Genomic DNA, 23,823 nt, shown 5'->3' on the forward strand with positions numbered 1-23,823 from the left:
ATTAATGCTAACTGCTTTAGACGTCACGCTATGCTATGACCTAAAATTTTGAAGTTGTTTCTGCAAATTGCCAGACGTTTTGGTAAAAAATGTCTTCGTTTCGGTAAAAAAATCATTCTAGTTTTACTTTTTTTCGAATGTATTTAAAACTTAAGCCACCAAGTTATTTTCTTAAAAAAAAAATAATTGCTAATCTTGTTTGATTTTTTTAACAAATTAAGGTCATAAACAAACTTAAAAAAAAATAGTAACGATTTAGGGGTTTTCCCATCAAAAAAAATAGTATAGATTTTGGGATTTTACCCATCTAAAAAAATAGCAACGATTTCGGGGTTTTCCCCATCAAAAAAAAATAGTATCGATTTCGGGGTTTTCCCACCCAAAAAAAATAGTAACGATTTCGGGGTTTTCCCACCCAAAAAAAATAGTAACGATTTCGGGGTTTTCCCAAACAAAAAAATGGGGATTTCCCCATCCAAACATTGTAACGATTTCGGGGTTTTCCCACCCAAAAAAAATAGTAACGATTTTGGGGTTTTCCCCATCCAAAAATAGTAACGATTTTGGGGTTTTCCCCATCCAAAAATAGTAACGATTTCGGGGTTTTCCCACCCCAAAAAATAGTAACGATTTTGGGGTTTTCCCACCCAAAAAAAATAGTAACGATTTTGGGGTTTTCCCCATCAAAAAAAATAGTAACGATTTCGGGGTTTTCCCACCCAAAAAGAAATAGTAACGATTTTGGGGTTTTCCCCATCAAAAAAAATAGTAACGATTTCGGGGTTTTCCCACCCAAAAAAAATAGTATCGATTTTGGGGTTTTCCCCATCCAAAAAAAAATAGTAACGATTTTGGGGTTTTCCCCATCCAAAAATAGTAACGATTTCGGGGTTTTCCCACCCCCAAAAAATAGTAACGATTTTGGGGTTTTCCCCATCAAAAAAAATAGTAGCGACTTCGGGGTTTTCCCACCCAAAGAAAATAGTAACGATTTTGGGGTTTTCCCACCCCAAAAAAATAGTAACATTTTGGGGTTTTCCCCATCCAAAAATAGTAACGATTTTGGGGTTTTCCCACCCCCAAAAAATAGTAACGATTTCGGGGTTTTCCCACCCCCAAAAAATAGTAACGATTTTGGGGTTTTCCCACCCAAAATAAATAGTAACGATTTCGGGGTTTTCCCACCCAAAAAAAATAGTAACGATTTTGGGGTTTTCCCCATCCAAAAATAGTAACGATTTTGGGGTTTTCCCCCTCCAAAAATAGTAACGATTTCGGGGTTTTCCCACCCCCAAAATATAGTAACGATTTTGGGGTTTTCCCCATCAAAAAAATAGTAGCGACTTCGGGGTTTTCCCACCCAAAAAAAATAGTAACGATTTTGGGGTTTTCCCCATCCAAAAATAGTAACGTTTTGGGGTTTTCCCACCCCCAAAAAATAGTAACGATTTTGGGGTTTTCCCCATCCAAAAATAGTAACGATTTCGGGGTTTTCCCACCCCCAAAAAATAGTAACAATTTTGGGGTTTTCCCACCCAAAATAAATAGTAACGATTTCGGGGTTTTCCCACCCAAAAAAAATAGTAACGATTTCGGGGTTTTCCCACCCAAAAAAATGGGGATTTCCCCATCCAAACATAGTTACGATTTCGGGGTTTTCCCATCCCCAAAAAATAGTAACGATTTTGGGGTTTTCCCCATCCAAAAATAGTAACGATTTTGGGGTTTTCCCCCTCCAAAAATAGTAACGATTTCGGGGTTTTCCCACCCCCAAAATATAGTAACGATTTTGGGGTTTTCCCCATCAAAAAAATAGTAGCGACTTCGGGGTTTTCCCACCCAAAAAAAATAGTAACGATTTCGGGGTTTTCCCACCCAAAAAAAATAGTAACGATTTTGGGGTTTTCCCCATCCAAAAATAGTAACGATTTAGGGGTTTTCCCACCCCCAAAAAATAGTAACGATTTTGGGGTTTTCCCACCCAAAATAAATAGTAACGATTTTGGGGTTTTCCCCATCCAAAAATAGTAACGATTTCGGGGTTTTCCCACCCAAAAAAAATAGTAACGATTTCGGGGTTTTCCCACCCAAAAAAATGGGGATTTCCCCATCCAAACATAGTAACGATTTCGGGGTTTTCCCACCCCCCAAAAATAGTAACGATTTTGGGGTTTTCCCCATCCAAAAATTGTAACGATTTCGGGGTTTTCCCCATTCAAAAATAGTAACGATTTCGGGGTTTTCCCACCCCCAAAATATAGTAACGATTTTGGGGTTTTCCCCATCCAAAAATAGTAACGATTTTGGGGTTTTCCCCATCAAAAAAAATAGTAACGATTTTGGGGTTTTCCCCAACTAAAAAAACAGTAACGATTTCTGGGTTTTCCCCGTCAAAAAAAAATAGTATCGATTTCGGGTTTTTCCCACCCAAAAAAAATAGTAACGATTTGTGGGATTTCTCTATCAAAAAAATAGTAACGTTTGCGGGGTTTTCCTTATCAAAAAAAATAGTAACGATTTTGGGGTTTTCCCCGTCAAAAAAAATAGTAACAATTTCGGGGTTTTCCCCATCAAAAAAAAAAATAAAAAAAATAAAAAAATTTTGGGGTTTTCCCTCCAAAAAAATGGGGTTTTCCCCATCCAAAAATAGTAACGATTTCGGGGTTTTCCCATCTTAAAAAAATAGTAACGATTTCGGGGTTTTCCTCATCAAAAAAAAATAGTAACGATTTCGGGGTTTTCCCACCCAAAAAAAATAGTAACGATTTCGGGGTTTTCCCACCCAAAAAAAATAGTAACGATTTCGGGGTTTTCCCATCCAAAAAAAATAGTAACGATTTCGGGGTTTTCCCACCCAAAAAAAATAGTAACGATTTTGGGGTTTTCCCCATCCAAAAATAGTAACGATTTCGGGGTTTTCCCACCCCCAAAAAATAGTAACGATTTTGGGGTTTTCCCACCCAAAATTTAACTGATTATGACTGAGTAACCAGTTCAAACCACCCCATACCAGTTTAGGCCATAATTGCAGGCAATTTTGAGCGAAAAATTTTTTTAGTAGAATTTGAAATTTTGGCAAGACTATATAGCCTTTCCCTTTTTTGATTTTTAATTATTTTTTTAAAATATCCATTTTGGACATTTAACTGATTTTTATTGAGCAACCAGTTTAATTCACTTAAAAATCTCTTGTTTGCAACACTTGTTTGAGATGCCAGTATATAACACAGTTAACTAAACGACTGGACTTACCAGCGAGTAACGTAGGCTACTTCTACATGTGAAAGTTACGGGCTTTGTAATATTTTACAAATTAGAAACTGTTTTTGTTAAGTCAAAGACATTTAAATTTTTGGCCAAATCACTTGGGTATGCTGTTTTCGTTTGGCATTTTTTCCACAAAATTGTTCGCGATCGTTTTAGCCTTTTCGTCGCCGTTTACGAGGATTGTATTCTGAACGGATTTATAAAACTATTCTGGCAAATTATGATTTTAACTTCGGTCGCAACAGATTTTAATTTTTATACATCCCACAGCTTAACCGGTAAGCTGAAACTTAAAGTGTAGACATCATCAGATTGGTCAGGGAAGCCTACCCTCGGAGTCCGGGGTGCGCATGCGCAGTACTAATTCTGAAACCAAGAAGGCAGCAAACTGCAAATCTTACATGTGGAATACCACAAGGTATTTTCCACCCACAAAATGTGGGCTGGTGAATCATTATGCACATCTATAAGCGGATTGCTATGCTATACATCTACCCTGTTTAAGTTACGTAAATGGGTGCAGGCTGTAAAGTCGGAGCCCAGTATTTACAGCAGTCGGCAAATTCGACAAATGTGTTCTTGTGTTTTACAAAGCTATATAAAAAAAGTAATTTCTAGCCAAAAAATGTAATTGCCATTATGCGAACAATGTGCATCGAAAATTGTAGTCGCATTTTGCGCACAAAATTCCCAGGCGTATTAAAATTACAGCCCTTGAAAAGGTGCCCAACCAATAAAGGTTAATACCACAACTACAGCAACAGCTTACTAATCCTTGCACATGTAGACGGTCGGGTTAAAGTTTCAGTGTTGAACTATCTGCCAAACTCGATTTTTCTGGTAGAACACACATTTTTATTTTACCTAAGATCCTCAGGCGTCGTATTAAGGTTTCTTGTTACATGAAATATTAGCCAGGTAAACTTTACAACCTTTTTAAACCTTTTGTGATGTATTTTTCTTGAAACGTTGAAAGGTTGATAACCACTACATTAACAGATATAGTCTACTTTATTAATTAGTATAGTAGTAAGTAGTGTTGTAATGACTCAAGTCACTGTTTTCAAATGATTTGACTTGACTTTAAGTCTTTTAGACAAACGACTTGACTTAGACTTAAGTCATTGAGTCAAACAACTTGAGTTGAAATTAAGGGTTTAATTATAAAATCGAGCTATCTATTGCAAGTTTTGTTCATAAAGTGATTAGATAGCTACATGTTTTTTTGGGGGTATGTTTTAGATGAATTATTGCTCATAGTCGGACGAGTTTACCTATTTTAAAGGTTTATCGTTTTATTATTATATTGGTTGGTTAACTTGCTGTAATAATGACTTGACTTGACTTCTTTTTAAATACTTGACTTGGACTTAAGTTATTTGACAAGCGACTTGTTTACAACACTGGTAGTAAGCGACGGCTGAGTAACTAAGAACGACTAGCCCCGTTTCGATGTGTTTGTTGTGCGTATATTTATTGGTGCTGTCCAAACGACACGACTGAACTTTGCGAAAAACGTGTTAGGAAAACACAAATTCAAACAAATATCAAGCATCCTTGCAAGGGGTTTCAAAATTTCACAAAAAAACTAAAAATTGGATGGCGGTAGGCCAGTTAGCAGACTGAAAAAGCTGACAAGAAATAAACGTGGTTATATCGGACGAGGGGAGGCAACACAAAAGCCTTAAGTGGCTATACTCATCAAACTTAAAAAAAAAAATTGCTGCCGATTAACTAGTTTCAAAAACTTGCCAAGTGAACAAAAACAAACTTGATGCCGAGATATTAAGATTTTCTATCACTTAAGAGCAAAATAGGTTGTCAACACTTAACATGCATTTTTTGTTTATTTTGCTTTTAATACCTAATCGGACCAAAAAGGAATCAAAACCGGACGCTATAAGAGACAAATAAATCGATTAGTTGTAGGTCATGTATCTCGGCGTTGAGCTGAACTTGGCATAGGACTTGATAACCTTGTTCACCGCATCCAGGAAGTCCTTCTCTGTTGCTACCTTGCGTCGTGCGCGAATGGCGAACATACCGGCCTCTGTGCAAACACTACGGATTTCAGCGCCTGTGCTGTTCGGACAGAGACGCGCCAGCAGCTCGTATCTGGAAAACGAGAGAGAAACAAATATATAGTAGTGGAGCATAATGGTTGGAGGTTGGAGTAAGACGTCGAATGAATATCAAAGCAGAAGTAGGTAGCATTTTGCTAACGTTTTAAATAAATCTTAAGATAATGCGTGCAGGTTGTATTAAGACTTGGTAAGAACATCTAAGGCTAAGCCCATATAGAATAGGTAACATTTTGAACGTTTCGAATATCTCTTGTTGAGCATGTTGAAAATGAATAGAAGAGATATTCAAACGTTTAAAATACTGCCTACTTCTGTATAGGCTTTTATATCCTTACTAGGTTAAACTGTTTTAAATCCTTACTAGGTTTAACAGTTTTAAATCCTTACTAGGTTTAACAGTTTTATATCCTTACTAGGTTTAATAGTTTTATGTCCTTATTAGATTTTCATCTGGAAATCAGGTAGGCTACACCAGTGGCGTAGCCAGTTTTGGGGGGCCAAAAAGTTGGAATGTTTTGTTTAGCTCTTAGCATTGTATCAACTGCCGTAACGAACACAAGTAACAATGCCAGCAAACCGTTTCGAGCAGCAACTGACTGAGTGTTAAACGCAATACTCAAAAAACAGTCAATGAGCAAAAACTGTCTGAAAGTAGTAAAACTACATTAATATATAGTAAATGTTATAATAACTACATCGTTTGTGACGTAACAATGCCTGACAATTGAAGGTGTGGCATGCCTGTGATCAAATGTTGTGGTACTGCTTATAAATGATACAAAACAAATTATTAAGAGTAAAATATTTATAAATTTTGGGGGGGGCCATGGCCCCTCAGGCCCCCCCCCCTGGCTACACCTATGGGCTACACTTTATTTTCTATAACATACTTAAAAAGCTTGAAAAGCTTTTGAGCTATAGCAGTGTGCTTAACCTTTTTTGTTTGCGTATCTACCAATACAGGGGTATTAAACTTTTTGATGCAGACCCCAAAAAATGTTTGCTGGTGTGGACCATGGTTTGCGACATGACGTCATAAAGAAAGTGAGAAATCAGTTGATTTCAGTCCAATAACAAAATGTAATGTAAAACTGTATAAATTCCAAGTATTTCCACTTCAAAATTTGCGAACCCATTTTAAATTTAACTTTGTTGTTTTGAAAAATTTAATCTTTGTTAAATTACAAACTAAGACATCAATTAATCCTCCAAGGACCACTTAAACGTAGCCGATGGACATCAGTTTATGATTAATAATATAAAATGGGGCTAGTCCAGTAAAAGTTTAAAAATTTGATCAGAAAAATAAAGCTGGCTTCTTTTTTTTTCTAATTTATATAAACTTCGATTTGCTGTTAAAAAAAAAAAATTGAAATACGTTGTGCTAAAGCAGGGGTGTCCAACTCAAACATGCCGACGTGCCAATTTTTATCTTATAACTTCGTCCCATGCCAAAGTTTAGCAACTGTCTCTTTTTTGTAATATTAAAAGCGCTTTTATACATAAAATAAAAAATAGTATAATGTTATAATATCAGAAATAATTGTTCGTTGTTGCAACTGGGACTGTTTTGTATTGTTAATAAACAATGACAATTTGGCACGTGTGCCTCATGTTGGACACCCCTGTGCTAAGTCATAGAAACACAAAAATTAAAGTAGGGCCTACATCTAGAATCTAAAAAAAAAAAAAAAAAAAAAAAAGTTGTTTGGCAATTTTACTTAAAATATTTACATGATTACCGAACTTAACAACTGGAAAGTGTGTATGCTAAATCTTTATCCCTTTTTGTTTTACATAAAGCTTGTTACAATCTGTGTATAATATTTATCTTATTTGATAGGTGTTTAATTTTCACTAAAGCTAGCTAGATTTGCTGGCTATGTTCTTTAATATACCTGATATCACGTTCTACACTCATTGAACGAGCGTGAATCTTAAAAATCTTGGTGCATCCCTCAAGGTCAGGAAGCCCGAATTCGACCTTGCGGTCCATTCGTCCCGGTCGCATCAGGGCGGGGTCAAGAGTGTCCGGTCTATTGGTGGCCATCAGTACCTGTGAAGGTTAAAATAAATTAGTTATCACAGTGGCAATTTATGTTAATATATTATTTAATATATTATAAGCAATTGAACATAAAAACACCCAGCTAGGCATGTCCAATACTTGATATTTTATTTTGATAGACCAGCATACCTACAAGACTTTCTTAATAGTAATAATTTGTACTGCCAAGTAACTAGTGAGTCTATCAAATTTAAATAAAGGCAGCAATGGAATGCAGTTATGACGTTACATCATTTATATGTATATTTTCTCATATGAGGCTATATGGTAGTAGTTGGTTCAAAAGTTTGTATAGTAAGTAGAATAGTTGAAAACTTGTACAGATAAAAATTTCTGGGTAAAAGTAAGGCTTTACTTTTTTAAGATAAAAATAGAAAGCCTTTAAACAGTCTATTGAAAAACAACATTTTTTAAACAAAAAAAAAAGAACAAATACTACGGTATTTAATGATTGCTTGATACAAAACAGTTTAGAAAACGGTAATTTATAAGAAGGCTTCATCAATTTTAATCACAAACCATAAATAAAGATACATCTGAATAGGCTAGATTTTGTATTTAAAATCGTTGGTGATTAAATAAAGACAGTTTCAAACTCAAAAATAAGGGAATCATTAGAATTAAAACTATTAAAGAATGCTTTTAACATTTACCTTAAACCACCCAAAGTTTACCTTTCAAGTTTAAAATGGTGTTTCAAATAATTTTTTATACAGTCCTTTTAAAGCAGTGGTTCTCAACCTTTTTGTCACTGCATACCACCTCAAGCTTCTATGATCTTGTTACCTCCCAACAAATTGTCGAAAAACTAACTTTACTCAAAATGTATTTTAACAGGGGTGGATTAGCTAATTATAGTTAGCCCGGAAATTTCAAAACAAATGCGGCCCACTTCTCTCAAAAATATTTCTATTTTTCAACTTGCAAGATAGTCATCAAGTTTTGTGATTCTTTGTTCTTTTACTATGATGTCATGAAATAAATTTGCATAGAAGTTCCGGAAAGATAATAGTTCCTTTCTTTAAAAATTGTAAAATATTTAACTATACAGTCATTACAATGAATGTATAGTTTGAAACGATAAAAAAAATGCTTAATCTTTTGGTAAAACTGTAATTTTACTTAAAAACATACTGCGTACAGCGTACCACCCAAAATGACTTGGCGTACCACTAGTGGTACGCGCACCACAGGTTGAGAACCACTGCTTTAAAGGCATCGCGAGACCTTTAAAAATAAACAGCAGGCTGAGTGTTTTATGTATACCAGTTCGGAACACGGCCTAATGTAGGGTGTCCAATCAATTGCCATTTATTAGCCTAAAGGTAACCTGAAGAGCAAAACTTTGTAGTGTAAGTTTTAGAAGTTAAATAAACCTAGAAACTCAAAAACAAGAAATCGTTAAAATAAAAAATAGCTTGAAAAAACTGTTTTCACACTTACCTTGATGTTACCCCTCGGATCGAACCCATCCAACTGATTAATCAACTCCAGCATTGTTCTTTGCACTTCATTATCACCCCCAGCCCCATCGTCGAACCTCGCTCCACCGATGGCGTCGATCTCGTCAAAGAAAATCAGACAAGCCTTTTTGGTTCGAGCCATCTCAAACAGCTCGCGAACCATGCGCGCCCCCTCACCGACGTACTTCTGCACCAGCTCTGAGCCGATTACTCGGATGAAGCAGGCGTCCGTGCGATTGGCCACGGCACGGGCGCAGAGGGTCTTGCCGGTTCCGGGAGGTCCGAAAAGCAAAACTCCTGAAATGTAAATGAACTTAATTAAACAGCAACTACAAAAAAAATGAAATTAAGCTTGATATTTCGTACTCCCCACTTGATTGAATGGCGAGTGCCCTAAACTAGTGGTTTTCAGCCTTTTTAGCTTATAAACCGGTAAAATTTCAAAACAAATTTTGCGGACTGGTGGACCTTTAAAAAATTAAAATCAATCCAAAATGTAATTACGACAAGTATGTAACTTAAAAGCAAAGAATGGAAACTTCAATCTAATGAGCAATTTGCTGCTGTCTTTTTGATATCATACATGTTATAAGTGGTTCTATTGGAGTTCTTTACATACAACTGGTCTTAAAAGTTTAAGTTAAGCGAGTTGTAGCTTACTTTTAAACAGTTGGGCACAAAACTTGCAGCATTGTGTAAAAAATACACAAAACATGCTTTACAAAGAGGAAAAATGTTCTGCCAAAAAAAATATTAAGGCCTAGCCACAGTTGCTGAAGGAGACAATCGAGAAATCACTTTGCTTACATTTTTCAGAAAGCACTTTAAGACCGCGATAGAATCTTGGCATTCTAGCAATAACAAAGTTTGTAAACCGTCCATTGAAAGATATTAACATTTTTTTTTCAAAACTAAACACATAAAAAGCAACACATTTCAGCAGTATTTCTGCAAAATTTGGATATACGGTTGCATATAAAAATAGGACCACAAACATGTTGTACCTTTAGGAGGGTCGATTCCGAGCGTTACAAATCGTTCAGGATGCAGCAGAGGCGTCTCAACAACCTCCCGAAGTTTCTGGATCTGCTCCTTACAACCGCCAACGTCGTTGTATGTCACGTCAGGTTTCTCCTCGACCTGCATCATTGTCACGGTTGGGTCGATCTTCGGGGGCAGCGGAATGTGGATTTGGTACTTGTTCCGGTCGACACCGACTCTCATACCTAGAAATCGAACGTTATCACTTTTTTTACTGATCTCGATTTTTTACAATTTTGTAAACCGATACCCGTTAAAAAAAATTTTTTTTTAAAACTTGGTAGTAGAAAATAAAATCAAAAAATTGTTTTATTATATATACCAGGGTGGTCCAAACCCAGGCCCGCGTGCCACGACACCATTTTTTGTGGCCCGAGAAGCACTGTTGAATTATTGTAATAGGAAAGTTGAGGGTTTAATCAAATAAATATAACTTACCAACGAACAGCAAGCATATTGCAATTGTTTGGTTATAGACCTAGTTATAAATTAACTGGTTTACTATCGCCCATCAAGTTTTAATCCAGGGGTGGCAAAACGCCTAATAATTTATGTGTTAGACCGGTTTTAAAGTCGCAGTACATCCTATATGCAACTTTATAAAATGGCTGTTTTGTGAACTTGTAGGTTACATTTGCGCTTTGTTTTACGTCTTTTTAATGTACCGATAAACATAACATAAAAAGTAACCCTATATAAATTATTATTTTTGCCCCTTTAAGGTAAATGAACGATGAAATATATAGCGCTTCTGGAAAGTATTGTTTTACAGGATTTCACTGTGGCTAAAGGTTAACAACCTGGACCTTTCCATCGTGCAATTCTAGTTAAAAAACATTCTACGCTTATAAATGCACTATTCTGTTTTGTCAATTTTTTTCACGCTTCGCGCGCACCATTTTGCCCTCAGTCTAATTATCACATTACTTTTTGACAATGCTTTTTGTCGTCATCTTTAAACATTTTATGCCCCAACCTAACGAAAATCGTTAATCACTCCTGGCATGCATGTCGCATAAATAGCCTGCTTTATGTGGCCCGCGAAGTATATCAACGAAATATTGTGGCCCGCGATGCTGTCAATCTTGCATCACCCTGATATATACCTTTATAACTGTTACTTGACTGATGCTAAAACCCAATTTTTTTTATCAAAAGACGGGTAAGTTCTTTGATACACAAAAAATTATATCCTATTTTTGTACTAAAATATCAATATTTTGGTACGAAAAAAACTTCGACCGTCCTAAGTATTTGGGATGAATTGAGTGAAAAATATCAAAAAGATAAATCGAAAATATGTGGCGTTTTATTTAAAAGGATAACAAATATAAAAAAATGAAAGGCAGTCGGGCACTAAATTGGGCAGGCAATCACTTTATTTTAAACTTATAATTTAGCCCGTTAATGTAGGCCGATCGGCCAAAGTATCAGCCTACTTTAACCGATACCGATATATCGGTAGAAGCCATGTATGTTGTTTTGTAAAATGTGTGTTCCAAATTAGTGTTCATTTTTTTAGTGTTTTGTAGGCTAAAAAAAGTTGAGAAACACTTCTCCATGATCAAGTCGGACATATGGGTCTATCTCTACTCATACCCTCTTCGATGTCAGTTGGCGCCACCTGGTCTCCGAGATCCACCACAAACTTAGCGAACTGTTTCACGTTGATGATGTACTTTGCATTTTCCGTGTCGGCGTCAATGATTTTCGTGCAACGAGCGACCTGAAGCGGCTGTTCACTTTGCAGAGTCTGTTTGTCGGCTGCAAGGTCCCAAAGTGCCGGCGGCGCCAGTCCCGTGTCTGACTCCTTGATGCCGCTCAGCTCGTTGACGCGCTTTGTGATGGCGAGGATGTCTTCCTCGACCGTTTTTATTTGCTTGGCGTACGCGCCTTGACCGTAAGTTTTTAGCAGCGCAATGTCGCCTTCGTCCAACGCCTGAATTGGTTTTTCTTCCTTTTCCTTGTCATCTTTCTTGACTTTTCGCTGGTCCGTTCCCAAGTAATCTGGCATCTTTTTGACAGTGTTGTACTAAAATTACTACTCTAAATTGTTAAGCTAACAGAATAAAATAATTTAAACCAAAATAAGAATTGGAGAATCTGTATTTCATGCGTGACATAGTATATAGCAAATGTATATGGAGTACCAGGTTGGAAAGTAAGGCCTGCGTGGGGGATTTATTCTTATTCCCCAAATTTGGGCGAAAATGTTATTACAGCCGCGCAATTTCAAGCTGCAAAATCGTCTCCCCCTCGCAAAATCCAAAGTTTCCAACCTGGATAGAGTATAGCTTTAACTGAGGAAGAGGCTATTCAAATAACAGCGATCCAGTCAAATAGCCTATTGGCACCTTCTGAGGATATTTGCCCACCTAACAAAGTGATTTATATCGAAATCTGAAAAACCTCTGATTGAACTCTAAATACAATTAAATCTAATATGACCACTACCCGAGGCCCAACCCAAGTGCTAGTATCCACAAACCAAATAAATAAAAATCATGCAACAGTGCTGCGAGCGTAAAATAGAGATCCAGTCAAATAGCCACTTCCTTTCAATTGTACCAGAACTAGTTTAACCAGACCGAAGGCCCTTCAAAATGTTAAAATAACAGAACCTAGGATTTATTTTACTGACATAGTTGTGTTTTTCTAGATTTTTTTCGCTATGCTATTGATACTTTCTATTCTACAACGCTTATACCTTTTTCAGGAATTGTAACTAGCGCATTTTTTGGCGCTGGTCTAGAATCCTACCGCAGTGTTAAAATAACTATTAAAGCAACGAACAATATTTGGGTTAAGGCGTCGCTTATTGTTTAGGTGATGGTGGATTATTATATTTATTATAACTTAAGAATATTTCTTAACCTACCCAAACGCTAACCCCCACTCTAACAGAAAAAATGTTCGTTGTTGTAGGATTCCAGGCAGATTGTTTTTTCGACGTTAACAAAAAATAAACTTAAACGTAAACTCTTTAAAATTAGACCTCCAATGAAATAAATTGCGATTTAGTTTGTTTGCCAACGAGAAAATTTATTGAACACCATTTTGTGTGTAACAGCAACGAATTTCGGGAAAATGCATGGCAGTATTTCTTTTTAAATCTAAAAATTATTAAAAAATAAATAGTTCGGAAAAAACTTTATTATACACATTTTAGCACATAATAAACAGCCAATAAGCAGAGTAACGTTTTATATTTTGATAAAACATGGCCGCTACAACAAAAATGTTGTGTCATAGCATAGAAAACTAACATAATTCTGCCTTTATGTGACTTTAAGAAATTAAGATATTAAAGTAAATAACTTTGATGATAACATGATTTGTTTTTACATCAATGTCTCCCCGAGCTATACTAGATTATTTTTCTAAGTATTGCATTGAAAACCGAGCCTTTGCATGTAGATGGTCCGAAAGACTATCCAGGTTGTTTTGAAATTATCTAGTCTTTCTAAACAAACAAAAGAACGCGTTTGATTGCCGATACGCTCGGCTGCTCAAACCTGCACTTCAGAGCAAGTCAGCATAGGAAGTGAATCGAAATTAATTACTTATGTCACAATCGGAACAAAACTGGATTCGTACACGCTTGAAAGTATTAGAGCGTAAACTGGATGCTTGCTAAACGCAGCGGCGTTAACCGAACAGTAAACTGTAATGTTCACTGTAGAGCTGTTTTATAAGGTTGAATAGAAAACAGCTTAGTTTTGTGTATTTGTTGTTTTACTCTATAAAGGTTGGTTTGGTGCAGTGGGTTTAGGTATTTTATCTAGATTTTAGGCAAAACTTTAAACCAGTCTTTTTCAGTGGGTCGCTGTTTGATTTCTTGGGTCGTGGACAGCAGTATAGTTTGTATGAAATATTTATTGTTTTTGAGCAATATTTCAAGACATGGTTCACTTAAACAAGTTTGAATTGTTTAAAGATTTTTGTGATTTGTTTTTCGTTTAAACTTACCAAAAGTTCAGCGAAAATAGTTGGTTGCCAAAGCTTCGCTGTTACACTCACTTACGCCTAGTATTAGGGTTCTGCGAAAATAGGTTGAGAAACACCGCTTGAAGCTGTAAAACGCGTCAATTAGCGCCAGTGGCAACCGAACGTGTTCAAAAAAAGTTAAACTTTGCACGCTGCTGCCTATTTAAGCGCTACGACTGCTCACATGCTTTTCGTTGACCAGGAAGTTTTCGAAACCAGTTATACTGACTTGTTGTGGAAGTCAGTCTAGTGATTGCATGGTAAACAGCGGCATCTTTTGAAATGGCGTAAGTTACTGTCGATTAACAGAGTTAGCCCAACCGCGGCTCTTCAAGCAGGTTTATGCGGTTACTTCGTTCAGGTTGAATTTCAGTTTTTTAGGATGTCTATTGGCTGTTCTTTTGTGCTTTATTGCCAATTTAAACTACTTCAATGCAACTATCTTTACGGTAAACTGGTAACATTTCAATTTGTCTTGGCAGGTTGAGAAATCGTGTACCTCAGCACGCCGTTAATTTAACGAAAAACTATCTCATAGTAATCTAAGAGAGAAGTTTTTTTAATCATCAGGTATATGTTTCTAAATAAATTCGATTGAAAAAGTAAACAAAAAAACAAAATTCTTTATTTTATTCAGGTCTGGACTATTCGCAAACCTTTCTTCTCAAAAATCCGTTATTTCTTTCGCTCAGACTTAATAGAAATCGACGCCATGGACTGCGACTACAAAGGGAAAAAGGTGGATGACCTCCCTACTCCCGCCCTGGTCATTTATAAGCATCGTGTTGCAAAAAATTGCGCGCGTATGCTTGAAGCCGCTAAGGCACACGGCGTACAGCTCAGACCTCATTTCAAGACCACAAAATGCGTAGAGGCAGCTGTAATGCAAACTGGCGGTACCAAACGGGCAATGGTGGTCTCAACTCTTCCAGAAGGCGAGCTTGTACGGGATCACGGCTTTGATGATATATTTTACGGCGTTCCGCTGGCCCCGAACAAGATAGACCGGTGTCGCTCGCTTGCTGAAAGCCTCGAGTCTTTTTCGCTCTTCGTCGACAACCAGCAAATCGTACAGCTGCTGAAAACCAGCACTTCGCCAGCCTCAAAGCGCTGGTCGCTGGTCGTAAAAGTTTGCTGCGAAAACGGCAGAGCAGGGGTGCCTTTTGACTCACCAGAACTGGTATGTTTAGTCAAGGAAATCGTTAATTCCGAAACCTTGGAGTTTCGCGGCCTCTACGCACATTGTGGCGACTCCTACTACGCGCAAGGCATCGCTGAGGTTCAGAAGGTGGCAGACCGGACAACAGACCAGCTGCTTAAGGCTGTTGAAAGCCTGAAAAGCGAAGGGATCGAGTGTAAGGTGTACGGGATCGGTTCGACCCCTACTTGCAGCCATCCGACCCCAGCCATGGGAAAACTGACGGAGTGGCACCCAGGAAACTACGTGCTGTTCGATCATATGCAGGTGTGGACGACTATCGTCATGCATTGTGTTACGCTCAGAAATATACGTATGCAAACACACGTACGTATACTTATGTTTTTTCATATACCCCATTCCGGTGTTGCAATGACTTAAGTCAATGACTTGACTTAGGTGCACTTAAGTCACTGTTTTCAAATGACTTGACTTGACTTAAGTCATTTGGGCAAAATTAATTGACTTGACTTAAGTCTTTTGGACAAGTGACTTGACTGGGACTTGATTGGAGCAACTAGTGACTTGGACTAGGACTTGACTTGTTATTTATCCCAAAAGACTTGACTGGGACTTAAGTCAATTTAAAATGACTTGACTGGGACTTAAGTCATTTAAAAAAGACTTGACTGGGACTTAAGTCATTTGCAAATGACTTGACTGGGACTTAAGTCATTTTAAAATCACTTGTTTGTTTATAACACTGTTCAATTATAAAAGCGATTTCTCTTAAAATTGTTCCAGCTTCAGTTCGCATCTTGCAGCTCCGACGACATCGGTTGTTTCGTAATTACCCAGGTGGTGGGACACTACCCGGACGCAAGCAGAAACTTCCTACTGGTGGATTGCGGCTTCACGGCTCTCAGCAGACACGGAGGAGGAAACTGCTGCGGGCGTCTTCCGGAGGACAGCGGATTCGGGATGGTGGTGGGTCATCCGGAGCTCAAACTCCATGCCATGAGTCAGGAGCACGGAGAGATCAGGAGAAAAGATGGAGGATCTTTCGACTTCACGAGTTTTCCGTTGGGAAGTCGGCTTCGGATCGTTCCCGACCATTCGTGCGCCACCTGCGCCATGCACCCCCTGTTCTACGTCGCCGACCAGAGTGACGTCATAATCGAGCAGTGGACCCCCGCCAGGGGTTGGTAGAAATAGGGGGTTGGTTTGGATTTGTTGCGAAGTGTTTTTTGTCAATTGGAACGTTCGGCGTGAAATTATCTCGTGTCATGTATTGCTTTGCCGACCAGGGTGACGTCATAATCGAGCAGTGTACCCCCGCCAGGGGTTGGTAGAAATAGGGGGTTGTTTGGGATTTGTTACAAACTGATTTTTTTTTCGATTGAAACGTTTGGCGTGAAATTATCTGGTCTCATGTATTGTGTGTGCGAAAAACATGGAAGATTTTAGACTAGGGATCGCAAAACTACGGCCAGTGGACCAGAACCGTTTTCCCTTGCTCTCATCCGCCAGGAAGTCGGGGACGAGCAGGTCCAATTCGTCCGATGAGGGAAAGTTGGTGATGGTGACCTTGATGGCTTTGAGCACGGCCATTCGTCTGCAAAGTCGTTTGTAAAGAAACGCTCAACGAAGAATGCTCCAGTGTTTGTAGAAAATAAGAGCCTTATTCCTGCGAGTTTAGGTTTAATTCCATCGTGGATATTTCTGCGCATTTGGTTTTACTCTTTCGTTGTTTCACGTACTACGGTATTAAAGATAATTCCGCTTTAAATTTTGTTGTCAAACATTGTTTATAGGTCTTATTGTGCGTTCCTATACACTTTTAAGGAGGGCTTTGGGTGTTATTTGCTCTGCGTCTAACTGAAACCCCGCAACAAACTTATTTCTGAAATTCGAACATTATTTCATTTATAACCGAAATATTTGCTGCATACAAAACTAAGCTAAATCTAATAAAATTTGAAAAAAATTTACTAAAATTTGAATATTAATACATTTATAAGCAAAATATTTGCTGCATATAAAATTAAGGTAAATCTAATAAAATTTAAGAAATATTCCTAAAATTCGAATATAATACATTCATAAGCGAAATATGATAAAATTATAAATAAAAACGACAATTTCATAAAGTTTCGGGTAAAGTTTGATAAATACTCTTATATTTTCCGCCTTTTTTAATAAGAAAGTAAAATAAGGTAGGCCTAAAAACAAATTTATAATTCCAGCCCGCGATCTCCAGTCTTTACAGTTTCCAGTCACCTAGAAATAAAGTATTGTTAAAAAACGAAAATATTGCTAAAAAATTGCAGAAAAGCAACATAATTTGCGCACTAAGAATCTTATTGGAAAATATTAATTTGACTCGGTTTTCAAAACTATTATGGTTTAATTCTCCCAGCCCCTTACCGATAGTACGGTTAACAATATTCATTTAACGAAAGTGTTTGTTCAATCAATGCAAGACTAGGCTAAATCTTAATGAAATTTTAAACTAAGCGGCAATTTCGTAAAGCTCACAAAATATTTTAATAGATATTTGTTTGGTGTTTTCTTCGTTTTGTAGTTCATAAATTTATCGAAAAAAAAGGTTTGGTGACCTCTCCTTTAGATCACTTAAAAAAGTAAATACCATAGAAATCAGAGTTAACTATAGAAACATAAATCATTACACAAGCCACAAAAAATGATTGTTCAAACGGCTGTGTTTCTTGATAAGTGATAGGTCCAGACTAGTGAAAACAGTTGAATGCTAATAAAAATGTATGGGAGACCGATTGTGGGCGATTCCACCCTCAGGGCCGAATACAATACACTTTATCATGACTAAAACATAGCTGACAGGAAATGTTACCTGATCAGGTAATTACCTTTTGCCTTTTTTCATATTATTTAAAATTGTGATGACAGAAAAAACAACTTTTAAGCCAAATTCAAGTTTTCTAGCGTTCCGGTCGCTACAATGGGGAGTCCCCTTATACTGAAGTATAAGTTTTATTTAAGTAATTTATTAAAAATTCTACATTTTCGTAATTCCTATTTGTTTGTTAACTAAAAATATATTTTGCTGTTTTTATGCGTTATTACTTAAGTAGTTTATTTTTGCATAATTTTCGGGTTAAATCGTTACCTTAGTGTAATAAAAAAACAAATTATTGCCTTTCTCTATAGCCGCTTGCCAGTAAATCACATTCACGGAGATTCGTGAGTGCTTTGAGCGAGTAGAATAAGCTATTCGCATAAAGCAATAAGCATACCCCACCAGTGGATCAGTGGACATCCACGGGACTGCTGTAAGGCCGAATAAGTGAAATTATAAGACGGCTTGAAGCGACCGAAACGAGCCGGATGTTTGTTTCGTGCACGTATGACAATGTGCACGTTTTGTTTCGTGCACATATGACAAGTGCACATTGTGCGCACAATGTGCACGTTTTGTTTTTGAGTCCGTCTCGTAAACTGGGTGCTTGCTAAACGTAGCGGCGTTAACCGAACAGAAAACTGTACTGTACACTGGAGAGCTGTTTTATAAGGTTGAATGGAAAACAGCTTAGCTTTGTGTATTTGTTGTTTTACTCTTTAACGCAGTGGGTCGCCGTTTGATTGGTTGTGTCGTGGACAGCAGTTAAGTTTATAAGTTTATATGATTGGATTTATTGTTTTTGAGCAACATTTCTTCAAAATTTGTGAAAATGTCGGAACGTGGTGCAAATAAATGAATTTAAATTGTTTAAAGATTTTTTTTATTTGTGTTTTGCCGACTTTAAGCTTACAAAAAGTTCAGCGGAAATAGTTGGGACGCCAAAGCTTATCTGTTGTACTTTCGCGTAATATTAGTCTGCGAAAATCGGCTGAGAAACATTGCTTTAAGCTGTAAACGCGTCAAGTAAAGCCAGTGTTCAGAAAATTTGCAAAACAAAAGACTTGAATGCTTACCGAAACAGGATAATTATGTAGGCTATCTTGCGCAAAAATCAGTCGGAAAACACACAATATGATACCAAGAGCTAGCCAACCTACAAAAACTCGCCCTATCTCATCCTACAATTTCAAAGGCAAAATAAACATATTTATTCGGCACCTAGAAAAAAAATATTTTACAACCACACTAATACAGGTTTATATTTTAGGAATATCAAAAAACAAAATTTAAATTTAAAAAAATATTAATATTGAATATTAATATTCGCCAAATATTAAAATATAAAAACATTTGCCGACCGTTTAACCAACAAATTGGGGTAGACCTTGACCACACCTTTCCAACGATGCTACACACGATACCACTGATATGGGGGATAAGGATTTGAATCGAAGATAACCGATATTCATATTCATAATTAACCATGTGATATAATCGCGATTTTTGCTCCCAGTAGCATCCCCTCAAAATGAAGAGAAATTTTCATTTGCCAACCGTTTACCCAACAAATTGGGGTAGACCTTGATCACACCTTTCCAACGATGCTACACACGATACCACTGATAGGGGGGGGATAAGGGTTTAAATCGACGATAACCGATATTATGATAGGATATCCTGTAGTACGAAAAGAAAACTGGCTGTACTGCACGATGAAAAAAAAATTCTGTTGTTAAATTGATGTACGTTTGCTTGTTACTGTTGTTAGGGGTTGAGATGCTTTCTGATCGGTATCTTGTTAACTTCTGGGCGGCACTACACGACGAAATTTCGAGCTGCATACTTCCTTTGGGTTTTGGTTTCTGGGGCCAGTGTGGGGCAAGAGTTCAGTTTAGTTGAAGCTTCTGACTCTCGTTTTAAGGTTGCTTGAAGGTTGCGTGCGTATAACTCGTTTGCCAACCACAATGCTTCTGGTGATTATTAATTGTATTATCTGATAAGCGAAACACCCAGTTGAAACTAGAGAAGGCGGACAATGAAAACTGTTAACAACACAACGCTGTGAACAGCACAGCGCTTTCAACCGCACAACACGCAACTGAGAAGTGGTCCCGTTTACAATCCGGATAGCGGCCTTAAGTAGCCACAGACAATCGAACTGCTGACCGCCGAGATAATCGCGGAACAGCACATTTAGCATTTACACTTTGGTGCGAGTAAACAATAAATCTGGGGCATAAGCCGTTACAGCGTAAATTGCACAATAAACACAAAATCTCTTAGTCGGTAAATAGCCGTGCGCTACACCAGCCTAGTGATTGCATGGTAGACAGCGGTAAGTTTTGCAATGGCGTAATATGTTATTGTCTTAAGTACAGAGTTGGCCCAACCGCAGCTCTTCAATCAGTTTTATGCGGTTCCCACGTCCAGCTTAAATTTCAGTTTGTTAGGATGTCCATTATCAACTCTCATGTGCTTTGTTGCCTATTTAAAATACCTAAATGCAACTATATTACGCTAAACTGGTAACATTTCAATTTGTCTTAGCCGGGTTGGGAATTCTTGTTAAGATCATCACGCTGCGAATCTCATTGCAGTTTGCTAAAGTTTAAGGGACGAAGGTTTTTTAAATGTATTTAAGCTTGATTTCAGTTGCATATTGTGTACGAGACTTATTTTTATGGCGTCACGTATCTTCCATGTCACCTCAAACGAAATTACGGAACCACCATCGTTTTGTAGAGTCAAGTTAACAGATTTTAGAAAGTTGTCAGCGTGATTATAGGCCCCTATTTATTTGAGAAGTCCTGCAGTGTGATCAAATTTCGCTTAAATGTGGCCTACATGTAATACAAGAAAACAATGATTAAAAAGCAAGAATTTTTGTTTTTTCAGATGTAGATTTCCAAACGATTTCAATTTACAATAAAATTGAAACTTTTTGTTTTATTTTTATGAGGTATCCAGTTTTCAATGATTTTAATTAAAAAAACTGAAAACTATCTCAGAGTAATCTAAGAAGGAAGTTTCTTTTTTAATTATTTATCAGGTATATGTTTTTAAATAAATTCGATTGAAAAAGTTAACGGAAAACAAAATTCTTTGTTTTATTCAGGTCTAGACTATTCGCGAAAATTTCATCTAAAAAATTCGTCACTTTTTTCTCTGGCTTAACAGGAATCGACGCCATGGACTGCGACTACAAAGGCAAAAAGGTGGACGACCTCCCAACGCCCGCCCTGGTCATTTACAAGCATCGTATTGCGAAAAATTGCGCGCGTATGCTCGAAGTCGCTAAGGCACACAGCGTACAGCTCAGACCCCATATCAAGACCACAAAATGCGTAGAGGCCGCTGTAATGCAAACTGGCGGTACCAAACGGGCAATGGTGGTCTCAACTCTTCCAGAAGGCGAGCTTCTACGGGATCACGGCTTTGATGATATATTTTACGGCGTTCCGCTGGCCCCGAACAAGATAGACCGGTGTCGCTCGCTTGCTGAAAGCCTCGAGTCTTTTTCGTTGTTCGTCGACAACCAGCAAATTGTACAGCTGCTGAAAACCAGCACTCCGCCAGCCTCAAAGCGCTGGTCGCTGGTCGTAAAAGTTTGCTGCGAAAACGGCAGAGCAGGGGTGCCTTTTGACTCACCAGAACTGGTAGCTTTGGTCAAGGAAATCGTGAACTCGGAAACCTTGGAGTTTCGCGGCCTCTACGCACATTGTGGCGACTCCTACTACGCGCAAGGCATCGCTGAGGTTCAGAAGGTGGCAGACCGGACAACAGACCAGCTGCTTAAGGCTGTTGAAAGCCTGAAAAGCGAAGGGATCGAGTGTAAGGTGTACGGGATTGGTTCGACTCCTACTTGCAGCCATCCGACTCCAGCCATGGGAAAACTGACGGAATGGCACCCAGGAAACTACGTGCTGTTCGATCATATGCAGGTTTGGACTAATATAGTGTTAAGCATAAAGTGTTATAGTAAACCGTTGCACGCTCACAAAGGTTGCTCAAATTTCTGGAAAAATGTAAATAATTGAAGGCAAAATAAGCGACCTCTGTGTAAAATAATATAACGGATTTTTTATACACTATGCGTTCGCCAGGCAAACTAAAATCGAATAATTTCCCACTGGGAATTACACAAATAGCACACGTTTATAATTTGTAGCAAAAGAACTATTCATTTTTGAGTCCAAATAAATGTATAGGCTCCTTTTCTTTAAGCCCCATGCAAGGATTTTAAGGCGAATTTCTTACAACACGAAGGCTATATTACAGAGTTAGTCAAACTATTTTTAGCTTCGTACCCCTTAAAACAATGGATTAAGCAGACAAAACACGTGTTTTGGGGTTGAAATCCATATTTTTTGTCTGTCTAAAATAAAAGTACAAACTATAGCAAAAATAATTTCTCAACCCATTAGGGAACAAATGGTCGTGCAACGAGTTTAAGGGGTCGCGAGTAAATATTTTTATACAAAGTGTAACACTTTTAAAACTGTTATTTTGTTCAGTTTGATACGCTAATGACAAACCTAATGCAAATCAAAACCTGTGAAATGCACATTACTTCAAAGTCTGGGAAGCCCGGCGTAAACTTACCTTAATTGCTAACACGATTCGCTTTCTTGCTTGTTTGTTCCTATACAGAAATCACAAACACACACACATTCGCGTATATATTCATGTACCTACGAACGTACGTGATATGTGGGTATACGGATGTTGATACCCACACACGCGCGTAAATTGATGTTTTTGCAAACACACGCACGTATACTTATGTTTTTGAATATACCCAATTCAAATGTTGTAATGAGTTAAGTCAATGACTTGACTTAAGTGCACTTAAGTCACTGTTTTCAAATGACTTGAATTAAGTAATTTGGGCAAATGGTTGAAATGAAGTATTTTCTTTAAGTATTTTTTTTATAAAATTGAGTTATTTATCTAAATGTTTGCACATAAAATGTTGCGTTTTCTCATTTTTTAGTTGAGTTGTTGTTTATAATCTTACTAGTTTAAACATTCTAATAGTTTAACATTTTAGTCTTATGACAAAGATACTTGACTTGAACTTAAGTTAATTTCCAAATGACTTGACTGGGACTTAAGTCATTTTGAAATGACTTGTTTGTTACAACACTGCCCAATTCTAAAAGCGATTCTCTTAAAATTGTTCCAGCTCCAGTTCGGATCTTGCAGCGCCGACGACATCGGTTGTTTCGTCATCACTCAGGTGGTGGGACACTACCCGGACTCAAGCAGAAACTTCCTACTGGTGGATTGCGGCTTCACGGCTCTCAGCATGCACGGAGAAGGAAACTGCTGCGGGCGTCTTCCGAAGGACAGCGGATTCGGGATGGTGGTGGGTCATCCGGAGCTCAAACTCCATGACATGTCTCAGGAGCTCGGAGAGATCAGGAGAAAAGATGGAGGATCTTTCGACTTCGCGAGTTTTCCGTTGGGAAGTCGGCTTCGGATCGCTCCCGAAGTTTCGTGCGCCACCTGCTCCATGCACCCCCTGTTCTACGTCGCCGACCAGAGTGACGTCATAATCGAGCAGTGGACCCCCACCAGGGGTTGGTAGAAATAGGGGGTTGTTTGGGATTTGTTGCAAATTGATTTTTTTCAATTTGAATGTTCGGCGTGAAATTATCTCGTGTCTCGTATTGCTCCGAAAAACATTGGAGATTTTATAACAGGGGGCACCAAACTCCGGCCCGTCGCCGACAAGAGTGACGTCATAATCGAGCAGTGGAACCCCGCCAGCGGTTGGTAGAAGTAGGGGAGTTTGGACAATGTTCTTTTTTTAAGTTTTTAACACACCCAAAGCGCAAGTTTGTTTGTAGTTTCCAAGTGTTTTTGTTTATCGCAAACAGTCTTTGGGACAA

At 37.9% G+C, this 23,823-nt stretch overlaps 2 protein-coding genes and 1 pseudogene across 2 annotated transcripts; 2 read left to right on the forward strand and 1 right to left on the reverse strand.

The window, feature by feature from the left end:
- Window positions 1–4,727: 4,727 nt before the first annotated feature.
- On the reverse strand, window positions 4,728–11,990 carry LOC146138772 (26S proteasome regulatory subunit 7). The gene is made up of 5 exons (XM_083394866.1): window positions 11,523–11,990; window positions 9,887–10,108; window positions 8,863–9,179; window positions 7,250–7,407; window positions 4,728–5,382 (listed from the first exon to the last, which is right to left on the reverse strand). Exons 1-5 carry the CDS (start codon window positions 11,935–11,937, stop codon window positions 5,187–5,189), a joined length of 1,308 nt encoding a protein of 435 aa, XP_083250992.1. The 5' UTR covers window positions 11,938–11,990; the 3' UTR covers window positions 4,728–5,186.
- Window positions 11,991–14,622: 2,632 nt separating this feature from the next.
- On the forward strand, window positions 14,623–16,257 carry LOC146138773 (D-serine dehydratase-like). Its single transcript, XM_083394678.1, has 2 exons — window positions 14,623–15,375; window positions 15,853–16,257. The coding sequence occupies exons 1-2, from the start codon at window positions 14,623–14,625 to the stop codon at window positions 16,255–16,257; spliced, it is 1,158 nt and encodes a 385-aa protein (XP_083250804.1).
- Window positions 16,258–16,501: 244 nt separating this feature from the next.
- On the forward strand, window positions 16,502–23,520 carry LOC146138774 (D-serine dehydratase pseudogene; annotated as a pseudogene).
- The last annotated feature ends 303 nt before the right edge of the window (window positions 23,521–23,823 follow it).

This window comes from Ascidiella aspersa, chromosome 7, assembly GCF_963924565.1.
Source record: "Ascidiella aspersa chromosome 7, kaAscAspe10.2, whole genome shotgun sequence".
Lineage (NCBI taxonomy): Eukaryota > Metazoa > Chordata > Ascidiacea > Phlebobranchia > Ascidiidae > Ascidiella > Ascidiella aspersa.